General features: G+C 35.9%; 1 protein-coding gene across 1 annotated transcript in view; it reads left to right on the forward strand.

Moving 5' to 3' along the window:
* The window catches only part of ntrk3b (neurotrophic tyrosine kinase, receptor, type 3b), a gene marked incomplete at both ends in the record, with an annotated part of 126,835 nt that overhangs the window by 37,789 nt on the left and 66,019 nt on the right, over positions 1-23,027 (forward strand). The window contains one exon of the mRNA XM_081359920.1: positions 17,291-17,359. Coding sequence (XP_081216046.1) covers positions 17,291-17,359 — 69 coding nt within the window. The remainder of the gene's footprint in view (positions 1-17,290; positions 17,360-23,027) is intronic.

Here is a 23,027-nt window from a genome sequence, read left to right on the forward strand (position 1 = left end):
AGTGTAAGTTTCCTCTCTGATCTCCAGAGTTTGTCGTTAAATACCATTATTACTATTCGCCTTCATCTTCATGAGTTTTCACTACTAACCATGTGACAAAACATTTCTTATTATTATCAATTTTTAAAACAGCTGTGCTGCTTAATATTTTTGTGGAAACCATGATACATTTTTTTCAGCATTATTTGATAAATAAAAAGTTTTTAAAAAGACTTTATTTGAAAAAGACATTTTTGTAACCCTATAAATGTTGTTGCTGGTTGTTTTGATTAATTTAATGCATTCTTGCTTAATTTCCTAAAAAAAGAAATGCAAAGCTCTGTCATGAAACTCTAGATGGCTCAGGCTAATAGGTCCTTAACTCAAACTGCTTGCAATCACATCATTCTCTATAGGGCACAGCTGATTGGTTCCTGCAGTATTAGTAGCCAATGAGCTCGCTGCTCAACCTTGAACCTTCAAATACTTGGTTAGCATTTGCCTTAGCAGTTCACCGCGCTTTCAGAAACCCTCCATCTTCCCCAGCTCCACCTGTATAGATCTGCTAAGGGTAATTCATGTATGCAATATTGTACAGCAGCAGCATGCCCTACTTACTCACAGCAGCGTGTCGTGTTTGTATTGACTGTTCCAAGTCCCATACTTGCTTTGTTAGCATCGTAGCAGATCTATTCCGCCAAGACCAAATATATCAGCATTGTCATAACCATTTCCGTGCCAAACACTCCGAGAGTTGTCATGTCAGATCTATTCCGCCAAGAACAAATAGTTCTACTTTGAACAATTACTTGGTTATTATTAATAAATGTACTTGAACATCGTCTTTTCTAGAAGAAATAAGACACTCCATGCAATGTGTTACAGTGATTTCACCACAGTTAAGGTTTAATCTTGGTACAATAACTGTAAAACATGACTTTTCGTGGCTTTACTGCCTGGCAAAAAAAAAACAAAAAAACCCCAAAAAACTAGAATTCAGCTGTGGACTATAAGGGCATTGAATAGTGATGGGATATGAAATTATATCACACTGCCCAGTGCCCACAGAGTTTCCTGTTTTAGTTATTGGCAACATCTCTGCCAAGCTGACCAATATGGTAAAAAATATATATCTGAGACTTGAAAATGCCATTGTCCCACTGTCTGAAGCCTAATCTGACAGGAGAGCTCTGGCCTGTTAGGCCTCCATGGGCTTAAATTAGATCAGTCAGATGAGCAGATACATGCACAGCATGATAATAATGTTGTGTATAAAACCTGCACCTTTGGGATGTATAGTACTACATACTGCACATATGTCCAATCCTTTAAGATTTAAATCAAGCTAAACTGTAGTATTCAGTGCAAATTTTAAGAGCAAATTCATTATTTTTCTAATACAGTAAAAACTATTTTTTAAGTCCCCACTGTGGTGAAAATGTTGTTTATATGTCTATGTGGTGTTTGTTTTTAATGAGCTTTAAGACAAACCATGTGCAAATTCATAAGTCAACACCATTGCTGAGTATTTTTTCCTTAAAACTGCAGTGAAAAAAAGATGCGAGTTTAAAATCGCTGGTGTTTCTGAAGTTCACAAACTACCTTGTAACCAATCATGTCAACATGCCGGCGGGCTTTAGCATATCATTAACAGCGAACTAGCAGGGGAGTCTCGAGAGATGCCATGTTATCCCGGTATATTTTTTTGTTGATATAAAAAAATCGGGTAGATTTAGCAATATAGCCGGTGTATGATGTATATTACGGTGTTATGATGAACTATATACCTTTCCCCACTGACGTTCCGAGTTGTTCAAAGCGTTTCTGATGATTGTTAAAAGGCAGACTGAAATGGCGAATGGGAACATAACATTAGCAACACATTATTAGCGGTTTGATAACGTGGTCAAGCAAAAGACTAATCATATTAATTACTGTTATGTGGCAGAGATCGTAAAGAGCGATACCATTGGCGGGGCTAATTAGCATATTCATGGATTCACGTATACTAAATGAAGCAAGGGTGTAGAGTTGCATTCAAGCTATTTTAAGGGATGAAGACGTTTAAACGTTTAAAAAACTTTTAAATATGTAATTTTGCTGATCAAAGATTAGTTTTAAGGGATACAATTATTGACTACAGGGGGGACTTTACGATATATTCAAAAAAACATTATCTTATATTTAGATAGATAGATAGATAGATAGATAGATTCTGATAGACAGAAAGGTTAGCATAGGGTTCTTGGTCTTAAAGTGTCTGGCTCTTATGTTATTCTTTGCACTATGATGAAGGAAGTCTTAAATTATAATGATCATTGCACAAAAAGTTTTAGGGGCCAAGAGTCTGTGTACATCCCAGTTATAATAGCTGCTACACCCCTGGCCTTACTGCCCACCGCTAGTGCAAAAAAAGCAGAACACATTTTAGCTAAGTGTTGGTTCCTTTGCAGGCCTTCGGGAGATTGAACATGCAACTCTTACAGACAAGTCGTACTTTTGCTAGAGGTGACGGCTGATGAGACTCTGAATGGATTCACGACTGTAATAGGGGAGCTATTGAAAGAGACAGCAGAGAGGTAGTTTCACCTGCTGGGTGCACAGACCACCTGGAGGAATTGAAACACAAGCGATTATTTTGTCCGGCTGCAGTTGCAGCTTGTCCCAAGTGTTTTTGTTCATGTCCCAAGTGTTCTTGTTCTCTATCCTTCCTTATTTCCCCACCTGGGCTTCTATATTTCCTCTCTTTTCAAGCTTCCCCTGCCAGGATTATGCCTGAAAGCATGATGTCCCATCTCATGAATCTATTTCCTCTACTCATTGTGCAAACACTGAAAACCAGCGTCATAGAAGCCAGGCAATCAAAGGGGACTATAAGCTATTTGTGGGGCAGCGCGTCTCATGCAATGCAGCTTTTCCAGGTTTCTAGTTTGAAGACTTGCAATATGTTACATTTAAAGTACCTTTCTTCTTGTTTCTTTTTTTCCAGTGCCACAGAGCATGTAAACACTGATGAGATAAGTTGGTATAGTATACACAGCACCGGTGCAAATTACTGATTCAGCCTTTTAAAAAAGGCATTTTCTACAGCAAAGAGCAATTGGACAGCAGCTACACCCGACGAGGCATTAATGTAGCCATTTTAAACTATTATTGCACTTGCATGCTTTTCTATGGAACTTCTCAGTAATTAACATGAGCGTGTTGACATGAAAATAACACATTTCTTTAGCAGCACCCACTTGTGTCTGGGAAAATATTTCTGTTTTGGTTCCTGTTGTTACTTACAAGGGTTGAAAACATTTATTCCCTTTAGTCGCTCAATATTAGTGAGTTGTGGCCAGCGTTGGTTGTAATGCATTACTAAGTTATTACTGTAATTTAATTAATTTTCCTGAGAAAACGTAAAGTAGGGGATTACTCTGTAATTTAATTACAGTTACTTCTTATGAAATGGCATTGAATACTGTATAGACTTTTAGAACAATTCTTTGTAAAACAACAGTGGATTTAGCATGACAATTTAACGTCCATTGTCCACAACAATATTTGAAGACACCCCCCCCCCCCACTCACAATTTCAACCCGAAATAAATATTCTAGAGTTCGGCATAACTAGAATGATGCATATTTGTTTTAAAAATAACTAAGAAATATCTATTTTAATGCTTCTTTTGTATTATTTTAAATAATTTTAAGTAATCTTGAGGCTTGGAAGTTTGTTGAGCCCCCCTAGTTAAGAACCACTGTTTTACAGGAATTTTGAGAACTTTTTGAACATTTTCCATCTACAGTAAATCACCATAAACCAGCAAATCAGTTTAGTTGTTTTAAGATGTTTTTAGTGCTTGTTGTCACTTTAATGTTTCGTGTTTCGAAATACTGTGAAGTCTGTGAGACTCATTTGATTGCTGCCAAGTTTTCCAAAGTTGCTTCTTAAGAGAAAAGAGGGAACGCTGCTCACCCCATAATGCCGTAGACAGTAAAGAGAATCCTTTATTAAACTATAACTGATTAGTATACGCTAGGATAGAAGTGGCTTATACTTTTTTCGGAAAGCCAACGTTTTAGGAGTCGTAAGCGGTGTTTTAAATTTAAAGCAGGTATCTGCTGTTGTGAATAATAGACAACAGCATGACTCAGCCTCGTGCAGAGAGAGAGAGAGAGAGAGAGTTAGAGGAAACTGAACAGGGTGGGCGGCACACTGCATCTCCACAACACGGCTTTTAAAAGTTAGCTTTAGCCAAGCCAAAAACAGATATGGCAGAACTCCATCTCAGCCCTTGAACCAGAGCTGAGCAATTAAGCTCCCGGTTGGTATTTTTTCCCTTCAAGCATGTCTTTCCAGCGATTTTTTATTTTTTTTAAACAAAATACAGAAACATTCAGCCAGTCTTTAAATGTGCACAGCTTAACACCGTTTATGACTCAATGTGTGCTTACACGGTCTGTAACCTTTTCATGATAGATTGATTGATTTGAGGAGGTTTGTACAAAGCTTGTAAGGATGTCTTGCTTGCTAGATGTTATAAGGCTGCTTTATGAGAAAAAGAGATAGTCAAATGAATAAAATATTGTGTGTTAGAGGTAGCCTAGATTCAGTGTAGGTCTGACAACTTATTTCACCTATATTACATTCCATCTATCATGGTTAAAATAATTTCATTGTAAGCAAGTTTGAATCTGGCTTAGGTTATGTCCCTGTCCTTTTCACATTGTTTGTTGCTTTACACTGCCATGTCCAATTAAGGGTAAAAAGTCATGGTATATACAGTGGTATATCATGGTATATATATAGAATGATAAAAATCAATTGTTATACAATTTTATAGGGTTGTAACAATATATCGTTATATTAAAATGTGACGATATGTATCGGTGATGTGAACGATATGTATCGAGTTAATTTTATTCAAGAATCAGCTTACTGTATAACCTTACGGTATAGTTCACCCAAAAATGCTTACTTACCCTCATGTTGTTTCAAACCAATGAGATTTTCATTCATCTTCCACAAATGAATATATTTTTATGAAACCTGAGACATTTCTGTCCCTCCATATAAATTCCCTTTAAACTTAAAAGATCCAAAAACAGGTCATAAAGGCATCGTTAAAATAATAAATCGAGCAGTTTAATCCAAGTCTTCTGAAGAGACACGATCGCTTTATATGATGAACAGATTTACTGATCAACACACATACTGTAGTAAGCATGAATGTTCAAATGTTTGTGAATGCATTTTCAGCTTCAGAATTATGAATATTTTTATATACAGGATCAAGTCCAATCCTATTCAAGTCCACCCCATAATACTAAATTTAGCATTTTAATAAACAGTACATTTTTGTTAACTTCTTTACCATATGTCTTAGAAGATATAATAAAAAACCTTGTCTTTATTTTGGCTTAAAAAGTATCTTGATACGTATCGTGAGTTCAGTATCACGATAGTATAATGGCATGAGTGTATCGTTACACCCCTACAATTTTATACATACAGTATATGCATTTTTTGTATTAGTATTGTTTTAGTAATTGTAGTGCTTTTCTAATTATTATTTAAGTATAATTTTTTCTTCTAATATTTAGCTTCATTTCGATTAACAATATAATAGTTTTAGTTAACAATAACTTAACTAACAATAATAACTTTAGTTAACTACTGAACACTAAAAATGTTTGCATATACAACAATATTATGCTATATATATATATATATATATATATATATATATATATATATATATATATATATATATATATATATATAATGTATATATATTTAATATAAATCATTTATTTAAACAATGATTCTTTTAATACATATATGCATTTGTATTAATTTTATTTTATAGGCATGTATTATTCAACAAAAGGCAGTAATTATATAACCATGTGTCATTTTAATATTACTTATATACTATTGTAGTGTTTATTTTGAATTAGCTTTTATATCTATATTTTCAGTTGAATTTTTGTTTTGTTTTAGTATTTGTAGTGGTTTGTATTTTTTTATAAAGCTTTCATTTATTTTTATTACAGTTTTAGTAATTAAACTTATTTTATTTTAGTCAGTTGCCAACATTTCTAATTTTCATTTAAGTAGGCTATATTAAGCTGAATTTAAATGAACGAAAAACAATTTAATAGTTTTAGTTAACAATAATGACTCTCCTGAACACTAAAAATTATTTATATATATATTTCTTATTCTATTATTTTGTTTATTTAAACAAGAAAAAAATACCTCAACTTTAGTTCACAATCATGGGCTCAGTTTCCTGTTTTGAACAGAGTGTTCCACCCCCTCAAGCGTGTGGTTCTTGTTATAATCACTGAATCACTGGCCAGCCTCTCAATCCATGATTAAAGAGCAGTATTGAAATCGTACCCACACTGACCCAGACGTAAACAGTTGTTTCAGAACCAGCAGCAGAAGATCTGTGAGTGGCATTATGATGAATCATAAACGGCCTCTTTATCACTGATTGTTGAGAGGCTATATACAGTCTTAGTTTTCTCTGAATTGTTGTGGGAGTATATTCTTTAATGTATTTTCTTTGCATTAAGAATAATGCTGTGCTATAGTCTGTAGTGTATTTTTCCTTTGTGGCAGTTGTTTACCATTTTAATGTCACATGATATAAGTACATGATCATGTTATTACAGTATTCTCTTTATTGTTAGATTTTACATTTGAACCGTGAATTTGCATGTGCTGACGTTCTGAGATCAATGCTTTTCCGTCAAACGGAAAGAAAAATGTATTTCGCATTAGGAGACCAGACTTAGAAAATGCAAATGTTCTCACACATAGGCATGATTATTTTGGTATCTCTCTCCTAGACTGCTATTTTCAATTTTTCATAAATTCAGTGTGGCTCTTGCACAACTGGTGCCAAATTAATTTATTTCCTAATTCATTAACTACCATCCACCCTGTTCAATTTGCACTGACATTTTTCTTCACAGTGCTGAAAGATGACCTTTTAAAAGAGCAGCTCCTGAAATATGCAGGTGGCTTTCACAAAACACCAAAACATTTAGATTTACATTGAAGGCATTTATCAGATTATGTTATTAATGTGTTATGTTGCATCATTAGTAGTACAGAAATCTAGTAGTAAAAAAATGTTCTGCTCACCAAGGCTGCATTTATGTGAACAAAAACAGTAACAACAGCAATATTTTGATCGTGAATTATAATTATAATTTTAAAAATACGGCAAAGCTGAATTTTCAGGATCATTACTCCAGTCTTTAGTGTCACATTTTCCTTCAGAAATCATTCTAATATGCTGATTTGCTGCTCAAGAAACATTTATTATTATTATTATCAATGTTCAAAACGATTGTGCTGCTTGATATTTTTGTGGAAACTGTGATACATTTTTCAGGATTTGATCAATATAAAGTTATTAAGCAGCATTTAATTAAAATTGATTATTTTTTAATCTAATGTTTAAGTAGTTTCTTAAAAAAAAAAAAAAAAAAAACACTTTCTCCCTAAACTTTTGAACAGCAGTTTGCTGTTTATTAGTCTATTTCAAATACTGTTCTGAATAGTATGCGACAAGATTATGTAACCTTACACCTCATTTTATTTGAATAAAATTCTGTGGCAGCAATGTAGCCTACAATCCCAGAATGCATTGCGACAGAAATGTCAATATAGTTAATTGAATACTAAAGAAAAAGTGTACACTTGTAACCACTAGGCTACGTCACCCTGAGTTGTGTTTTTTTAACTTTATCCAGGCATCAATAGAGGGTTCATAGCAGAGGAAATGCATATGAATATCTGTCCTGGTTGAAGATCAGCTGGGCTGCAGCATTCTCCATGTGCTGCAGACATTTTATTGCTTACACTGGGCTGTCGGCCAACAGTGAGTTGCAGTAATGAAGATGAGACCAGACTAAGGCCTGTACTGTAGTAAATCTCCTGTCCAACATACAGGAATAGAGATCTAGTGTTTTGAATTCACAGATTTGTCATTATCTTAAAGGGGTCACATGATGAGCAATATCATTTTCCTTGATCCTTTGAAAGCAATTAGTTTGATGTACTATGAGCATATTCACAACTCAAAACTCAGAACTCAAAAACACTGCTTATTAGGGGTGTAATGATACCCTCATGTCATGATTCGATACATATTGTATCACGATACTGAACTCACGATACGACAGTATTGCGATACTCCAAGACATATGGTAACAGCTTAAAGGGTACATAACATGCACAGTTTCACCTAATCTCATGTTAATCTTGAGTACCTATAGAGTAGTAGTGCATCTTTAATATCTCCAAAAGTGTTTAGTTTTATTATATTTCTAAAAGAAAAATACAGCTTTCCGATTCTCTCCGGAAAAAGCCGAGCTCCTGGAGGCGGAGCTATAGAGTCTAGCGGTAGTGCTTGATTTCCAGCAAAAGACAGAAATCTGATCCAGTTGTATTTACATGAATGGGGTCTTTTATCACTGGGACCACTCCACGTTTTAATAGCAAACGATTTGCAAATCCAGCGTCGACCTGGGCCTTGTTAATAAAACATTCGTCACTGAAATGACCAGAACACACAACCGCACTTGGTACAATCCATTGCTGCCCTGGAAAAACAAACTGCATCCACTGTTCCTGTAACACTGGGTTCTTTGGAAAGCTGAAAACGGGAGCTTTCCCTCACATCCAAAAACACACTTTTTTGGAGACATTCTTGAACAAATCCTATGCAGCGCTGGCTGCCGATGATTTCCTGTTGAAGCGCGTTGATGTGTGCGGTCTCGCTCTCCTCTGGTCGACGTGTGCGCGGGCGCGCTTTTCCGAGAGAAATGCTCATATAAGGAGTTCCACTCTCATCTACGTCATTAGATCCACGATCGAAAAAAAACAGCCGAAACTTGTACCAACCCGGAAGTAAGATTTTCGGCACAGAAATTCTCCGTTATTCGTCCAAAATATATTTTTTAAACTTTGCCCATGTTTAGCATGAGAATCCATCTCTTTAACACTGTAAACAACTCTGAATACATGAAACACCATTGTACCCCCCCTTTAACAAAAAATGTACTGTTGATTAAAATGCTGAATTTGGTATTACAAATGAATAGGCTTGGAATTGGTGTTGGTAAACCAATGCACAGGACATTAGTGAATAAAAATATTCATGATTCTGAAGCTAAAAATACAGAATTATTGTCTCTGACTAGATATTTTTCAAATAATGTAGGCCACATTTTACTGGTAACGTATGACAAATGAAATTTGGCATTATCAGGACCCACAAATATTCCCCCATTGCATTATTATACATTATATTCAACATTATAGTACTTTTGATGTAGTGCTGACACTAATCACACATTTTTTCCTCACACAGAAATTGTATTTTGGGTAGGGGAGCGCGGGGCACAACCTAACGCGGGGTTAGTTGTAACACGCTTGTTTTAAATACTTCCGCACATGCTTGGATGACGGAATTTTGTTTATTTACTAGTTGCCATATCAACACTATATAGAAAAAAAAATCCGCCAAAATTATTATTTTTTTTGGAAGATATCCATAGACATTTATTAAACCATAGCAAAAGTAAATTTCTTACTTAAGTTAATTTTTCATCTCTATTTTTTGTGTTTATTTAAAATAAGACAAATCTAATATTATTTTAATCTCCAAGATGTTATTTAACAGTTGAGATAGTTCTTTAATGCTTCTCTAACTAGCAGAAGACACTAGCAGGGTTTAAATCCCAGTTGTGCAGGCGAGGGCATGTTGTAACACTGTGTTACAATGTGCCCCTATTAGAAATATGCTATTATATTCTATACTTTTATTAATTTTATTGAGAAAACATGAGAAAAAGGTGAATAAAGACTGAGAGTCAATGTCCAGAAATTACTAATTATTTATTTGTTTTGAATTATGTTGTATAGCTGTGTTTTCATGTGTTCGTAGTCAAAACTCAAAAATGAGTTTCTATTTAATTATTAAAAATTGCCCTTATTTTATATGAAAAAGTTTTTTAATTGTATTTTATTTAGAAAATATTTTAGTTTGTTTTGTATATTTTTTTTATTAGATCAGATAACATTTTAAGCTGTCATATGTTATGTTACAATGTGCCCCACACGTTACAATGTACCCCACCTATGGGGCATGTTGTCACATTTCACTTCCATTCTTTCGGGGTATATCAAGAAAAAAGTATATACTGTATTAATAAAACAAAAACACATAATTGTACTAGACATGTGGGAAATTAATGTGGGAAAAAATAAATACTCTGAACCATAAGTAGATTTACACAAACTGAGAAAGTCAAAAAGCGTTAGGTTGTGCCCCGCTCTCCCCTATACACAATACATATTGTTGCATTTTTGTATTGCGATACATTGTGACACGGTATATTGTTACACCCCTACCGGCTTATCGAAATGATACTGCAAAATTGTCTTTTTTGAACTTCACAACTTTCTGATATCCAACAGGTTTGTCAATGCATGACTGTTCGCAGTTATATGTAAATGTTGATTTGTTGTGCAGACATTTGGCTTGACTGGTCATGGTGAGTTATAAGGTGAAATCAGTAGAGATGTTGTTATTCCTAAACAACGAAACGTCTGCCAAACCTTGTGCTATTCCTAACAGTGAGTGTGTAGCACCTGTTGCTCTGCATATCCTTCTAAACAATCCCATTGTTAGAAACGAGCAGCTGAAGTTTATTTTTAACAAAGTGCTTGATCGTTTCAGTCTGACTTTATCCATTTATGCAGTATATTTGAGCTTGGATTGTTTTGCGATTCTGTCACAATGTGCATGGCTTTCCAAAGAGGCTTTTATTGAAAGATGAGACAGTTAAAAACTATTTTGGATCCAACAGCTGAAAGTAAAGTTTTTCTTAAAGGCACAGCAGCAAAAAACAAACAAATAAACACACACACACACACACACACACACACACTATGGCGCCACAGAGATTCTAGCTTGTGTAAGAATACGAAAAAACATTTTAGCACAAAAAAATGACACTTCAGTAAGCTTCACCTTTAAGTAACACCCACAAAGATGTGCAATTACATAGATTGACTTATGCAACACATTTTAATAAGACTCCATCAGAAGCTCTTGAGGCAGGAACTGAATGGTTGAATTGCTATGAGTTTAAAATAAAAAAAACAGACTAATACTCAAAGGCTTCAGAAAGAGTGCAAGTGTGTGTTTTTGAGTGTGTGTTGTGGGTGGTGACACTTTAAAGTGCACAGCAGCAACAAAACCCCTCCCCCTGCATCAGAGAGCTTGTTGCTATGGTGACGGGCTTTGGCAGCCAGCAAAGCTTGTTATAAAACTCATAAGAGTTTCAGTGACCCTAAGAATACGCCAGTCGTCTAGTCAAAATAGCTTATTAGAAATTAGTTTATGCATCCATCACTCCGGCCATCCAACAGCTGTGTGTATCTCTAAAGAGCAGATCTCTGAGGAGAAAAAAAAAAAGCGATGTGGTGGCAGGATGTTGCTTACTGGTTCAAGTCAAAAAGAGGCCACACACAAGATTATATATTTTGTTGTCTCTTTCAATGTAAGTCTAATGGATTTTCTCCTGTTTATGCAAGCTGCACAATTTTAGGGATCCGTAGCATATGTCGCATGATCCTTCAGAACACGTGTACTAAACAGACGCGATGCGATAAGTTTTCAGCGATAAGAAATGTATCTGTCCACATCAGACAAAATCAATTTAAAATCACAGCCAATCAGAACAGTATGTGGGCGGAGTCTCTGCAAGCACTGCATTCCCTACGAAATGTACATGTATATTATCAAATTCAAAAGTATTATACCACTTTAATACTTAATGAGTGACTGAAACTATCATAGAATACACTTGTTTTTTCACCGTTTGTTTCCTTTCATTTATTTTCAAGATCTTTCACGATGGCTTTAAAAGGTCACACAAAATGATATTTAAAGTCAAGTCAAGTCAAGTCAACTTTATTTATATAGCGCTTTTCACAATACAGATTGTATCAAAGCAGCTTCACAGTATTAAATAAAATAGTACATCAGTGTTTGTTTCTGGTGTAAAACATCCACGTTTGGTAATGCAGATCAATAGCACTGGTGAATCGATTAATCAATTTAAGCATCCCCAAACTCGCATCAAATTTTTTTTAACAATAAATAAAGCGCATAATCAGTAGCTGAGATTATCGTTGTCGTACTTTATGCTGTTGTTCCAGCTGGAACATTGCAGAAATAGAAACTGTCCCTAAAATAGAATCGTCACGTATTGCCGTTGCTGCTGGTTAGGATAGAAACTCTGATTAACGTGGGAAAACACGTGTTGCGGCGTCAGTCACGTCTGGGTATATACTAATATACTTTATAATATATAGCAACTATGTTGCTCAAGTAATAGTGATGTGACGTTCGTGAACGAATCGTTCTTTTTGAACGAATCTTTTAGGTGAACGAATCGTTCTCGTTCACGTAATCCATTGACTCATATTTCTCGTTCACTGAAATTCCTCCCTCCACAGCAGCTCCCTCCATTAATCAGCTCAGTGAACCGGGTAGCTCTGTGTTTTCAACCTGTCAAGAATGACTAAACCTCAAGCCAATAGCGTTCGAGTATGAGATGTGAAGGAGCATGTGATTTGTTGGATGTAGTGAACGAATACGCCCTTCACTGCTTTTGAGTCTGAACGAGAGAGAGAGATCTTCTCGTGAACTAACTGGTTGGCTACATGTCGTTCGTGAACGAAAAGAACCAGTTGTTTGAAAATAACCTACTTGTGTTCATTTTGTATTATCAAAAATGAATTAATTACGTTTTATTCATGTCATATGCACTTCTCTAAAAACTAAAACAAACCAAAAAAATATGACAGTATGTATTGGTTAGGTCTCATTTGCGTAACGTCAGTTCGGGCTGTGAAGGGGCATGTAATTGGTTGGATCTAATGAACGAATATGCCTATCACTGACTGAGATCGCTCTGTTTCGAGTCTGAACGAGAGAGAGAGATCTCGTTCGTAAACGAATTGATCAAACTGGTACATTTCGTTCGTGAATGAGAGTACGGGGTAGATCGGTCATTTAGCATGTGATTCAATCTCATTCAAAGCGCAGTTATAGGTGTGCGTATAATTGTTTATCATATTTAACATACATAACATAACTCAACGTTTAATATAATCCCAGATTTGTGAATGTGTATGTCTGACCAAACAATTAAAATGTTAATTATGCAAGAAAATCCTTGGTTTGGTCATCTGAACCACTTATTTAGACTTATTTTATTAATTTAGTAAGTAAGGCACAAATTTTAACAAAGCCAAATAAAAAAATTTTAACAAGTAAATAAGTTCGTTAAAACACATCATAAAATACACTCTTTTTCGCCACCTGCTGCAGTATTTATGTAATAGGAAAAAATTGTCACTGAACGAATCTGAACGAATCATTTTGGTGAACGAACTGAAAATGAACGAGTCTCTGGAAAGAATCAAAATTTCCACCACTATCAAGTAACATTCAGGGCCCTATTTTAACGATCTGAAACGCAAGTGTCAAAGCGCAAAGCGCAAGTAACTTTGTGGGCGGGTCTTGGCGCTGTTGCTATTGTCCCGGCGGGATAAATGACTCTTGCGCCAGGCGCAAATCTAAAAGGGGCTGGTCTGAAGTAGCTTCATTATTCATAGGTGTGGTTTGGGCGTAACGTGAAATAAACCAATCAGAGCGTCATCTCACATTCCCTTTAAGAGCAGGCGCGCTTGTTCTAAAGTGGATTCCTATTATAACGGCAGATTTGCCAGGCGCGCACCAGGAGCGGTTCACAGCCGAGGAGAGCAACGCTCTCGTCAGGGACGTTGGGGATGGAGAAACCCACCCAAATTAACTTCGGTTAAAAAGGCGTATGATAATTTGGGTAAATGTGTAAGCTAGATGTATGCTTTTATAATAAATTGTCTATCTATCTATCTATCTATCTATCTATCTATCTATCTATCTATCTATCTATCTATCTATCTATCTATCTATCTATCTATCTATCTATCGTAATAATGTATGATTTGCAAAAATGAAAACTGCGGCTTCTGTGTAGATGAGAGAATCAAAGTGTATGCGCGTTGTGCACACGCTACATTGATTATGGCCAAGCATGCGCCCTTAAAATAGAATATGAATAACATGCGCAACGCGCCACTGACTTTAAACTATTTTTTCCTGGTTAGTGGCGCAATTGTTTTCTAAACCTGCAAAATAGCATGAAGGAACGTTTGCGCCGGAACACGCCTCCTTTTTTGCGCTGAACCGCCCAGCGCAAGTTCATTCCCTAGTTTAGCGATGTGCTTCTGTGGAGGGAAAAGCGCGCTTTGCGCGGGTGCAAAATAGGAATGATACATGCGTCGGTGTACAAAGTCAATTGCGCTGGGTGCAAGATAGGGCCCTCAATATTAAAGGGATACTTCACCTCTGGGAAGATGAATGTGTATTTAAAATAGGTCATTTAAGTAGAAGAAATGTGGAGAAATTTTTGAATTTGGAGCTTTCTAGACTGAGAAAAGCCAGAAAATGTATTTTTGGCTTATGTGGATGAAAGACAACAACTCCCAGAATGCACTTGCTTCGCTGCCTTAGGAGGCCACGCCTACTGGTTAGAGAGCACAGTTGAAAACAACAAGGCTAGCCTAAGTAAGTGATGAGTTTGCCAGGGATTTAGAGACCCAAAATGTCCGGGATTCGGCTTTTGCGTTCTACAGTCGCCATTCATCATGTTTACTGTGGCGAGCAGGACGAGGCTGACGGCCGCGGGAGAACGGCGCGAGGCCGGTGGCTTCATTACTAAGACGCGCCGGGTCTCGCATCTCTCACGGAGGAGCGGGAATTTTCTTAGCAATGTTAAAACACACATCAACCGATCACTTGTTTAGCGTTCAGGTAAACACCACAGTCAGATTCACCGATCGGAATTAATTCAGTTAGATTGAATCGAGAGGTGTGCATGTAAACAATGAATGGCGACCGCAGAACGCAAAAGCCGAATCCCGGACATTTTTAACAGTCTCGCCCGCCGGACAAGTCCGGGAAAAGGAAGATGGTAACCCCTACTTACTCAGCTTTCTCCTATTACTCAGCTTTCTCCACAGAACAAGAGCATGCTAGCTTAGCTTCCAAAGAAAGACGGCTGATACTGTGTACATTCTGTGAGTGAGATCCCACCCTGTATGGGCGGGTTGAAAACATGCGGAACAACGCCATCTACTGGCTGTAGTCTTTAGCCTCTGGACAGAAAATCCTCCGATGACGCAAAATGACGATTTTTGCGTCATCGGAGGATTTTTTCCAGACAAAAAATACATAAATCTCTCCTCTCAGGGGGATATGAGGGGGGAAAGCATGGTAATTGGAAAATACTACAGGTTTTCTACTAATACAAAGCTTAATGCTAAATCCTGAAGTAACCCTTTAATATATCAGTATTGAAAATAGTTGTGCTGCTCAGTTTTTTTGTGGAAACCATGATTTTTTTTTTTCATAAATAGAAAGTTAAAAAGAACAGCATTTATTTACAACAGAATTCTTTTGTAACAATATAAAAGTCTTTACTCTCACTTTTGATCAGTTTAATGCATCATTGTTGAATTAAATAAAAAATCTCATTGGCTACAAACATTTGCACTATAGTTTGCATTTTTGGCAGTCATTTTATTGCTGCTTATTTTAAATAAAAGTACGACCTTTGAATTTATTTTACCAGATGTAAAGGATAAAACATGATCTTTTTTTTTTCTTTTTTCACTGAGTTTACCAATAACAAACTTATACGTTTTCTCTACTTAGGAAAATATAAGGGCTATTAGTTCCTTCTGAGTGCTTCCTTCAGTGTATTATTTGATATATTTGAGTCAGTCTGAAACATATCTATCCAAAGGTTTCAGACCATAGACCATTTATAACCATATTTTGCACAGAATCTTCAAAATATACATTAATACAAATTATTATATTACCAATTTTGGCCAAATATGGATGCTTAATATAATTTAAGTTGAATTACAGACCTTCACATACTAGTTCTGTGATGTCTGTTCCCTTTTTTCCTCCATATCATGGATGTCCATCTTTTTTTAAAACCAGTAGATTTATTTTAATACACCATACCACATATCATGCCTTCAGCTTTGTTGGTTAAAAGCCATTTACAAGTCCCAGACCACCTCTTTGTATTGAATTTGTTGGCTTTTAAAACCTGCAGTCTTTCATTGCGTCTACTGAATTTGTAGACGGCGAACTGCTCAAGTTCTCTTTATTGATTTGGCTGAGCGGCCCCTGCAGCTGCTCCTTTTCTCTCAGCTCCTCTTGGCAGTGACGGAGGCTCTCTCTGATTTCCTGTTGCATAAAGTCCTTCTCTCTCATGTTAACTCTTTCGTTAATGTCGTGTTTGACAGAGCGTGTTCACTGAATTAGTATTTGTGCAACAGGTTCATTAACTATTAAGGTTGGCAGGCTTTTTATTCGAGTGCTTAATTCTTTTTAGTATGTGATGTTCAGTATTTGTTAGTATTTTAAAATATTCTGACAGAATTTGTTCAATTTACTTTATTAAAATGAGCTAAAGCAACACAATTGCTGAACAGTCTCTCATGCTCACCAAGGCACGCATTTATTTGCTCGAAATATGTAATTCTTCTGGTTACCATTGTGCTGAAGAGTAGAGTTTGTGCTTAGGTGGCCACATGTATGATTCATTACTCAATGAGCAATAGCTGTGCTAATAATAATACTTCTTACTTGTTGTATTTGAATGCAAACGTGCTATGTGAGTTATAGAAACTGTATATAAAACATACACAACTAAAACATTAATTAAACACTAGTAAGTTCAACATGTTCAAACGTGTCAAAAATTAATCAACTAATTTCCTCTAACCACTTGCCTTAAATATTTGTAAATTCAAAAAAGCTATTCTATTCTATTCTATTCTATTCTATTCTATTCTATTCTATTCTATTCTATTCTATTCTATTCTATTCTATTCTATTCTATTCTATTCTATTCTATTCTATTCATATGTTAAGGTCAATATGCAATCAAATTGACATGCTTCTAGTCTTAATGTATTGATTGCGTGTTGATTGAATTTGCTTCACCTTTCTTTCTTGTCATGAATCTCTGATCTGATCTTTTTCTCAATAATTGCCACATTTTATAAGTAAAATGGGTCGTGACCTTATTTCATGTTGATTTGTATTGATTCATGTGTTCACAGCTTAATCGTAAATCTTTTTACCCCCACCCACAGAAACCTGTCCAGGAACCCTCTGACGACACTCTCTTGGCAGCTTTTTCAGCACCTTCAGCTGGCCGAACTGTAAGTTCATCCTGAAGTGGTTAACAGTATTGCACCAATGTGAGATAATAAATCACACACAAATCACTGTATAAACACACCAAAGCAATAATTCCTCAGATCTCAAAACTCTCTCTGCATAGATTTTCTGTGATAAGCAGCACTCGCCTGCCAAATTGGACGCTGAAATGCAGGCTTGATTATCAATTGCATTGCTGTGTTCATTAGAAATGTTTTCAGCAAGTTACTGTTGATTAATTTGTTTGTGCACCCCCTCGAATAGACTTGTGTCTCTGTCAAAGCAAAACTTCTCCAGTGATGAAGCAGAAATACTGTTTATGTCTGCGAACAGTGGAGTTGCTCGTGCTGGTTAATTAAGACATGGCATTGAAATGTATTGGTCTTGTCTGCTGAGAGCCTGACCTCATTTTCTTGTTTGTCATGAATATTTGAGCAATCTACATGTACATAAAGTGATGAGTTTGTTTATTGATTGTGAGCGGCGACGTGGTGCCGTCACGTTGTGTTTAAAATGATAAAACAATTCAATTATTTTTCATTTGACACGTCCTGTCCTCGTTCTTTGTTGTGGCTGAACACAACTTGCAGAGCCACTGACATATGTCCTGCTTAATTTTTTATTACGCACATTTTTGGCCTTTCATTTCAGAATGTGTTAGGGGATTTCGACTGTGCGCTGTCTTTTCCTGTCCTCGCTGATGTGGATATTGTGGATGATGATATAAACAACGCATGTCATTCGTCCAAATCTGTCCTTTGGAAAATTAGAAATTAATTGTTAACTGTTACGGTGAATTAGGCATATTTTCCAGGTGGGGTGCTTTAGAGATCATTTCAGCACAGTTCAGTGCTGAAAAGTAAGATTAAATTCAATACTAAAATATGTGTTAAACTGCATCAAAACATGCCATTATGTGCCAATATCAAAAGATGAACCTGGCTCATATTGTTTTGTGTAATTCTTTGATTTTGGGTAAATTACATGGAATAATCTATGGAAACTTGATTCTGACACGGAGTAAAAAAAAGTTATTGTGACTTTTTAAATTCACAATTTTGACTTTTTTCCCCTTGGAATTCTATGTTTATATCTCACAAGTTTTCCCCCGCGATTCAGATGAAAGGAAAATCATAATTGCAATATAAAAAAGTCTGAAGTGCCTTTTTATTTTGTTATCCCATGGTGGAAAAAACAAAACAATTGTGAATTTCCCAGAAAAAAATCAAAATTGTGAGATAAAAAGTTCGCAATTACTTTTTTAATAGTCAGTAAATGTCAGGGAAAATATAAAAAAAAGACCTGAAAATTTTGTGGAAATCTTAATGGAAATTTCTAGAGTGAATGAAAATCTTTGTAGTTATTCCAGTCAGCTCTTTTGTTATCGTTTTAATGAGTGAAATCTCTGGTATTATTAAGAATCTTTATTTATTAATGATGAATGACTGTGAAGTGAGAATTCATAAAGGACATGACTGTTGTAGTGTACAATACATCATATCTTTACTGTCACAAGCATCTTCAAAACAATGACCGTATACTGACAGCTAAAATTAAACAGGACATATGCAAATGCTGTTTTTAAGTTTGCAATGTTAAAGGGATAGTTGCAAGACAATAATTACAGACATAAAAAGGGATAATTCACCCCAAAATGATAATTCTGTCATCATTTACCAACCTTCATATTGCTCCAGAAGAAATAAAAAAAAAATGTATTGGTTATTGTTTTCCATTCAGTGGAAATCAATGGGCCCCAATGTTGTTTAGACCCCAACATTCTTCAAACTATCTTCTTTTGTGCTCCGCAGCAGAAAGTCTACAGGTTTGGAACAACATGAGGGTAAGTAAACGATGACAGAACTTTTTTTGGATTTTTGGGTCAACTATCCTTTTAAAAGTCTGGGATTATTAAAACAATATGCATGATGTGTCATTTGAAATTATGTTTCTGAGTTCTCTTTCTGCTCTGTATTATCTGAGAGTGACATTCACCACTGGCATGATGTGTCATCAAAATGATTGATCATATGGTTAAACTACACTTAAAATGAAAATGAAAAACTGCATTGCAATAAATCCGACAAAGTCATTGTCTTCAAGGACACTTAGTACACAAACATTTGCAGACTTACTTAATTAGCATAAGTTCTTAGTTTCTCCTCTATCAGAGTAAGTACTTCCTTTTTATAAAGGAAGTGACATCAAGATGGGCTGGCGGTTATAAATTATAGCTCACTATTTTTTAGACTTTAGTTTTGACTGCATTACTAGGATGAAATGACAGTTCCTTTTATTAAAATGTATATGACACAAAATATGTATTTACTTTGCTCAAAAGGTGTGTTTTTTTCCACTCACTCAGCAAAACATTCATTATTGCCAATTAGATTAAAAAAAGTAAAATACAGACATTTTCCCATGGATTTTCACTAATGTAGGAGCAGATAAATATCAAAAACTGTATATATATATATATAAATATATATATATATATATATATATATATATATATATACTGTATATATACAGTTTGTTTTAGGCCTGGATATGTGTGTGTGTGTATATATATATGAATGTTGGTCCACTCCTCTTCAATGGCTGTGCGAAGTTGTTGGATATTGGCAGGACCTGGAACATGCTGTCGTATACGCCGATCCAGAGCATCCCAAACATGCTCAATGGGTGACATGTCCGGTGAGTAGGCTGGCCATGCAAGAATTGGGATGTTTTCAGCTTCCAGGAATTGTGTACAGATCCTTGCAACATGGGGCCGTGCATTATGCTGCAACATGAGGTGATGGTCGTGGATGAATGGCACAACAACGGGCCTCAGGATCTCGTCACGGTATCTCTGTACATTCAAAATGCCATCAATAAAATGCACCTGTGTTCGTTGTCAACAACATGCGCCTGCCCATACCATAACCCCACCGCCACCATGGGCCTGTCGATCCACAACGTTGACATCAGCAAACCGCTCACCCACACGATGCCATGCACGCTGTCTGCCATCTGCCCAGTACAGTGAAAACCGGGATTCATCCATGAAGAGAACACTTCTCCAAAGTGCCAGAGGCTATTGAATGTGCACATTTGCCCACTCAAGTCAGTTACGACGACGAACTGCAGTCAGGTCGAGACCCCGATGAGGACGATGAGCATGCAGATGAGCTTCCCTGAGACGGTTTCTGAGAGTTTGTGCAGAAATTCTTTGGTTATGCAAACAGCAGCTGTCCGGGTGGCTGGTCTCAGTCGATCTTGGAGGTGAAGATGCTGGATGTGGAGGTCCTGGGCTGGTGTGGTTACACGTGGTCTGCGGTTGTGAGGCCGGTTGGATGTACTTCCAAATTCTCCGAAATGCCTTTTTAGACGGCTTATGGTAGAGAAATTAATATTCAATTCACAGGCAACAGCTCTGATGGACATTCCTGCAGTCCGCATGCCAATTGCACGCTCCCTCAAAACTTGCGACATCTGTGGCATTGTGCTATGTGATAAAACTGCACATTTTAGAGTGGCCTTTTATTATGCCCAGCCTAAGGCACACCTGGGCAATAATCATGCTGTCTAATCAGCATCTTGAAATGCCACACCTGTGAGGTGGATGGATTATCTCGGCAAAGGAGTGCTCACTAACGAAGATTTAGACAGATTTGTAAACAATATTTGAGAGAAACAGGCCTTTTGTGTACATGTGTAAAAAGTCTTAGATATTTGAGTTCAGATCATGAAAAATGGGGGCAAAAACAAAAGTGCCCCCTTGCATTTATAATTTTGTTCAGTGTATATACAGATGCATTTGTATAGTTTGAATTTATCCATATATATATATACTGTATATATATATATATATATATACATACATACAGTATTATTAACTATTTTATTTAAAAATGCTTTTAAATTAAATGGATGTTTCATCTCTGCAATGGAAGAAAAGGCAAAGAAAAGAACAACTGGATAAATAGCGTTTATTTTCACTGAATCTCCTTTGTTACCAAACAAATGTGAACTTCACTGAACAAATTGCATGTATTATGGAGAATAATGGAGTAGATTGGTATCAGTTATGTTGCTGTGGTGCTGTAATAATGGTGTAATCTTCAAAGCTTGATGAGATTCACAGGCATTATTGATTTTCAGACCCAGTGAATCCATCCTAACAGTCATTGTAATATAATATCAGCCCATGGGTTTGGAAAAAATAATTTAGACTTTATCCTTTAGTGCTGGTTCTCAACTAGTGGGTCACAGGTATGGTCTGATGACAGCTGGGGAAATACATTTGAATGGTCATTTTTAAAAAAAATCTGGATTCTGAAGCAAAACCAGTTTAGACCCGCTGCTTTAGAGCACCTCCGTGTTTTGTTTTATTCTTCAAATGGAAATGATCCCATTAGATTCAGAAGAATTTCTTTGCATTTTACAATTTCATTCCTCAATAGCTTTCAGGTGCACACACACAACTAAACCTCATCAGTGTGCATAATCATGTTATAGGCTGTCAATCATCGTTGATGATAGTCAGGCCCCCCTGTTGGCCGCCGCTGGTTTATTCCTGGCAGCGAAAATGATGCCTGAGTTTAAGCTCAAAGCACATATAATTACTTAGAAAAAAAAAACACGTCTTTTTTGTTGTTGTTAGACTCAGTTTCACATTTCTCTCAGAAATACATTCTTTCCATCACTTTGGACATTCTAACTGTCGGCTCAATCCATGTCGTACAGATGAATTTCTTCCTGTGGATGACCTGACTCTTGGAGGTTTGCAGAAAGGGATTTGCAAAATAATGAAGGGCTCTGAAAACATACAGTAGTGTATTTCCTAACCCGAGTATACAGATTAATGGACTAAAGTTTCACGCTGAGATCAAAGCCTGTGGGTAATGATATACAGTTCATCACGTTGTGAGCGCCTCATTTTTCTTTCCATTCAGCTACTGCGACTATGTTTTTCAAGAAGTGAAATGTTGTATTGTTCCAGTAATCTATGTCCGCTCAGCTTTGTCAAATATCACACATACTCATTTGTCAGCATAATGTGCAATTTTTAGAAGAGAAATTCTATAATATATTTTTATAATATATTATTTATGTGAATATAAATATTTAATACATATAGAAACATGCTATGTCATGTCAATGATTATATTTTCTATGCGCATCAAATAAGGATGCACCCAGGACCGGAACTATATTTTCACTAACGTAGAAAAGATTGCGTTATTTTCTTTAAGTTCTTAATTGCGTCAAGTCTCTAATCCTCACCAAAGCTGAAAAACAGTAATATTGTGAAATATTGTTACAATTTAAAATAACTGTTTTCTATTTGAATAAATTTTAAAATGTAATATATTCCTGTGATGTCAAAGCTGAATTTTCAGCATCATTACTCCAGTCTTCAGTGTCACGTGATCCTTCAGAAATCACTCTAATGTGCTGATTTGCTGCTCAAGAAAGATTTCTTATTATTAGCAATGTTGAAAACAGTTGTACTGCTTCATATTTTTGTGGAAATCTGAATTGGAATATACTAAAAACAAAACAAACATCTGGAAGCTATTCAAACCTGCCTTCAGAGAATGCCTTTTTTAAATTTTTACTTATTTTTGCATAAACTTCTTTTTTGCATACTACATTTACTGATCTCATAAATACATAACTGAT

Source organism: Scardinius erythrophthalmus (assembly GCF_964197995.2).
Source record: "Scardinius erythrophthalmus genome assembly, chromosome: 2".
Taxonomy (NCBI): Eukaryota; Metazoa; Chordata; class Actinopteri; order Cypriniformes; family Leuciscidae; genus Scardinius; species Scardinius erythrophthalmus.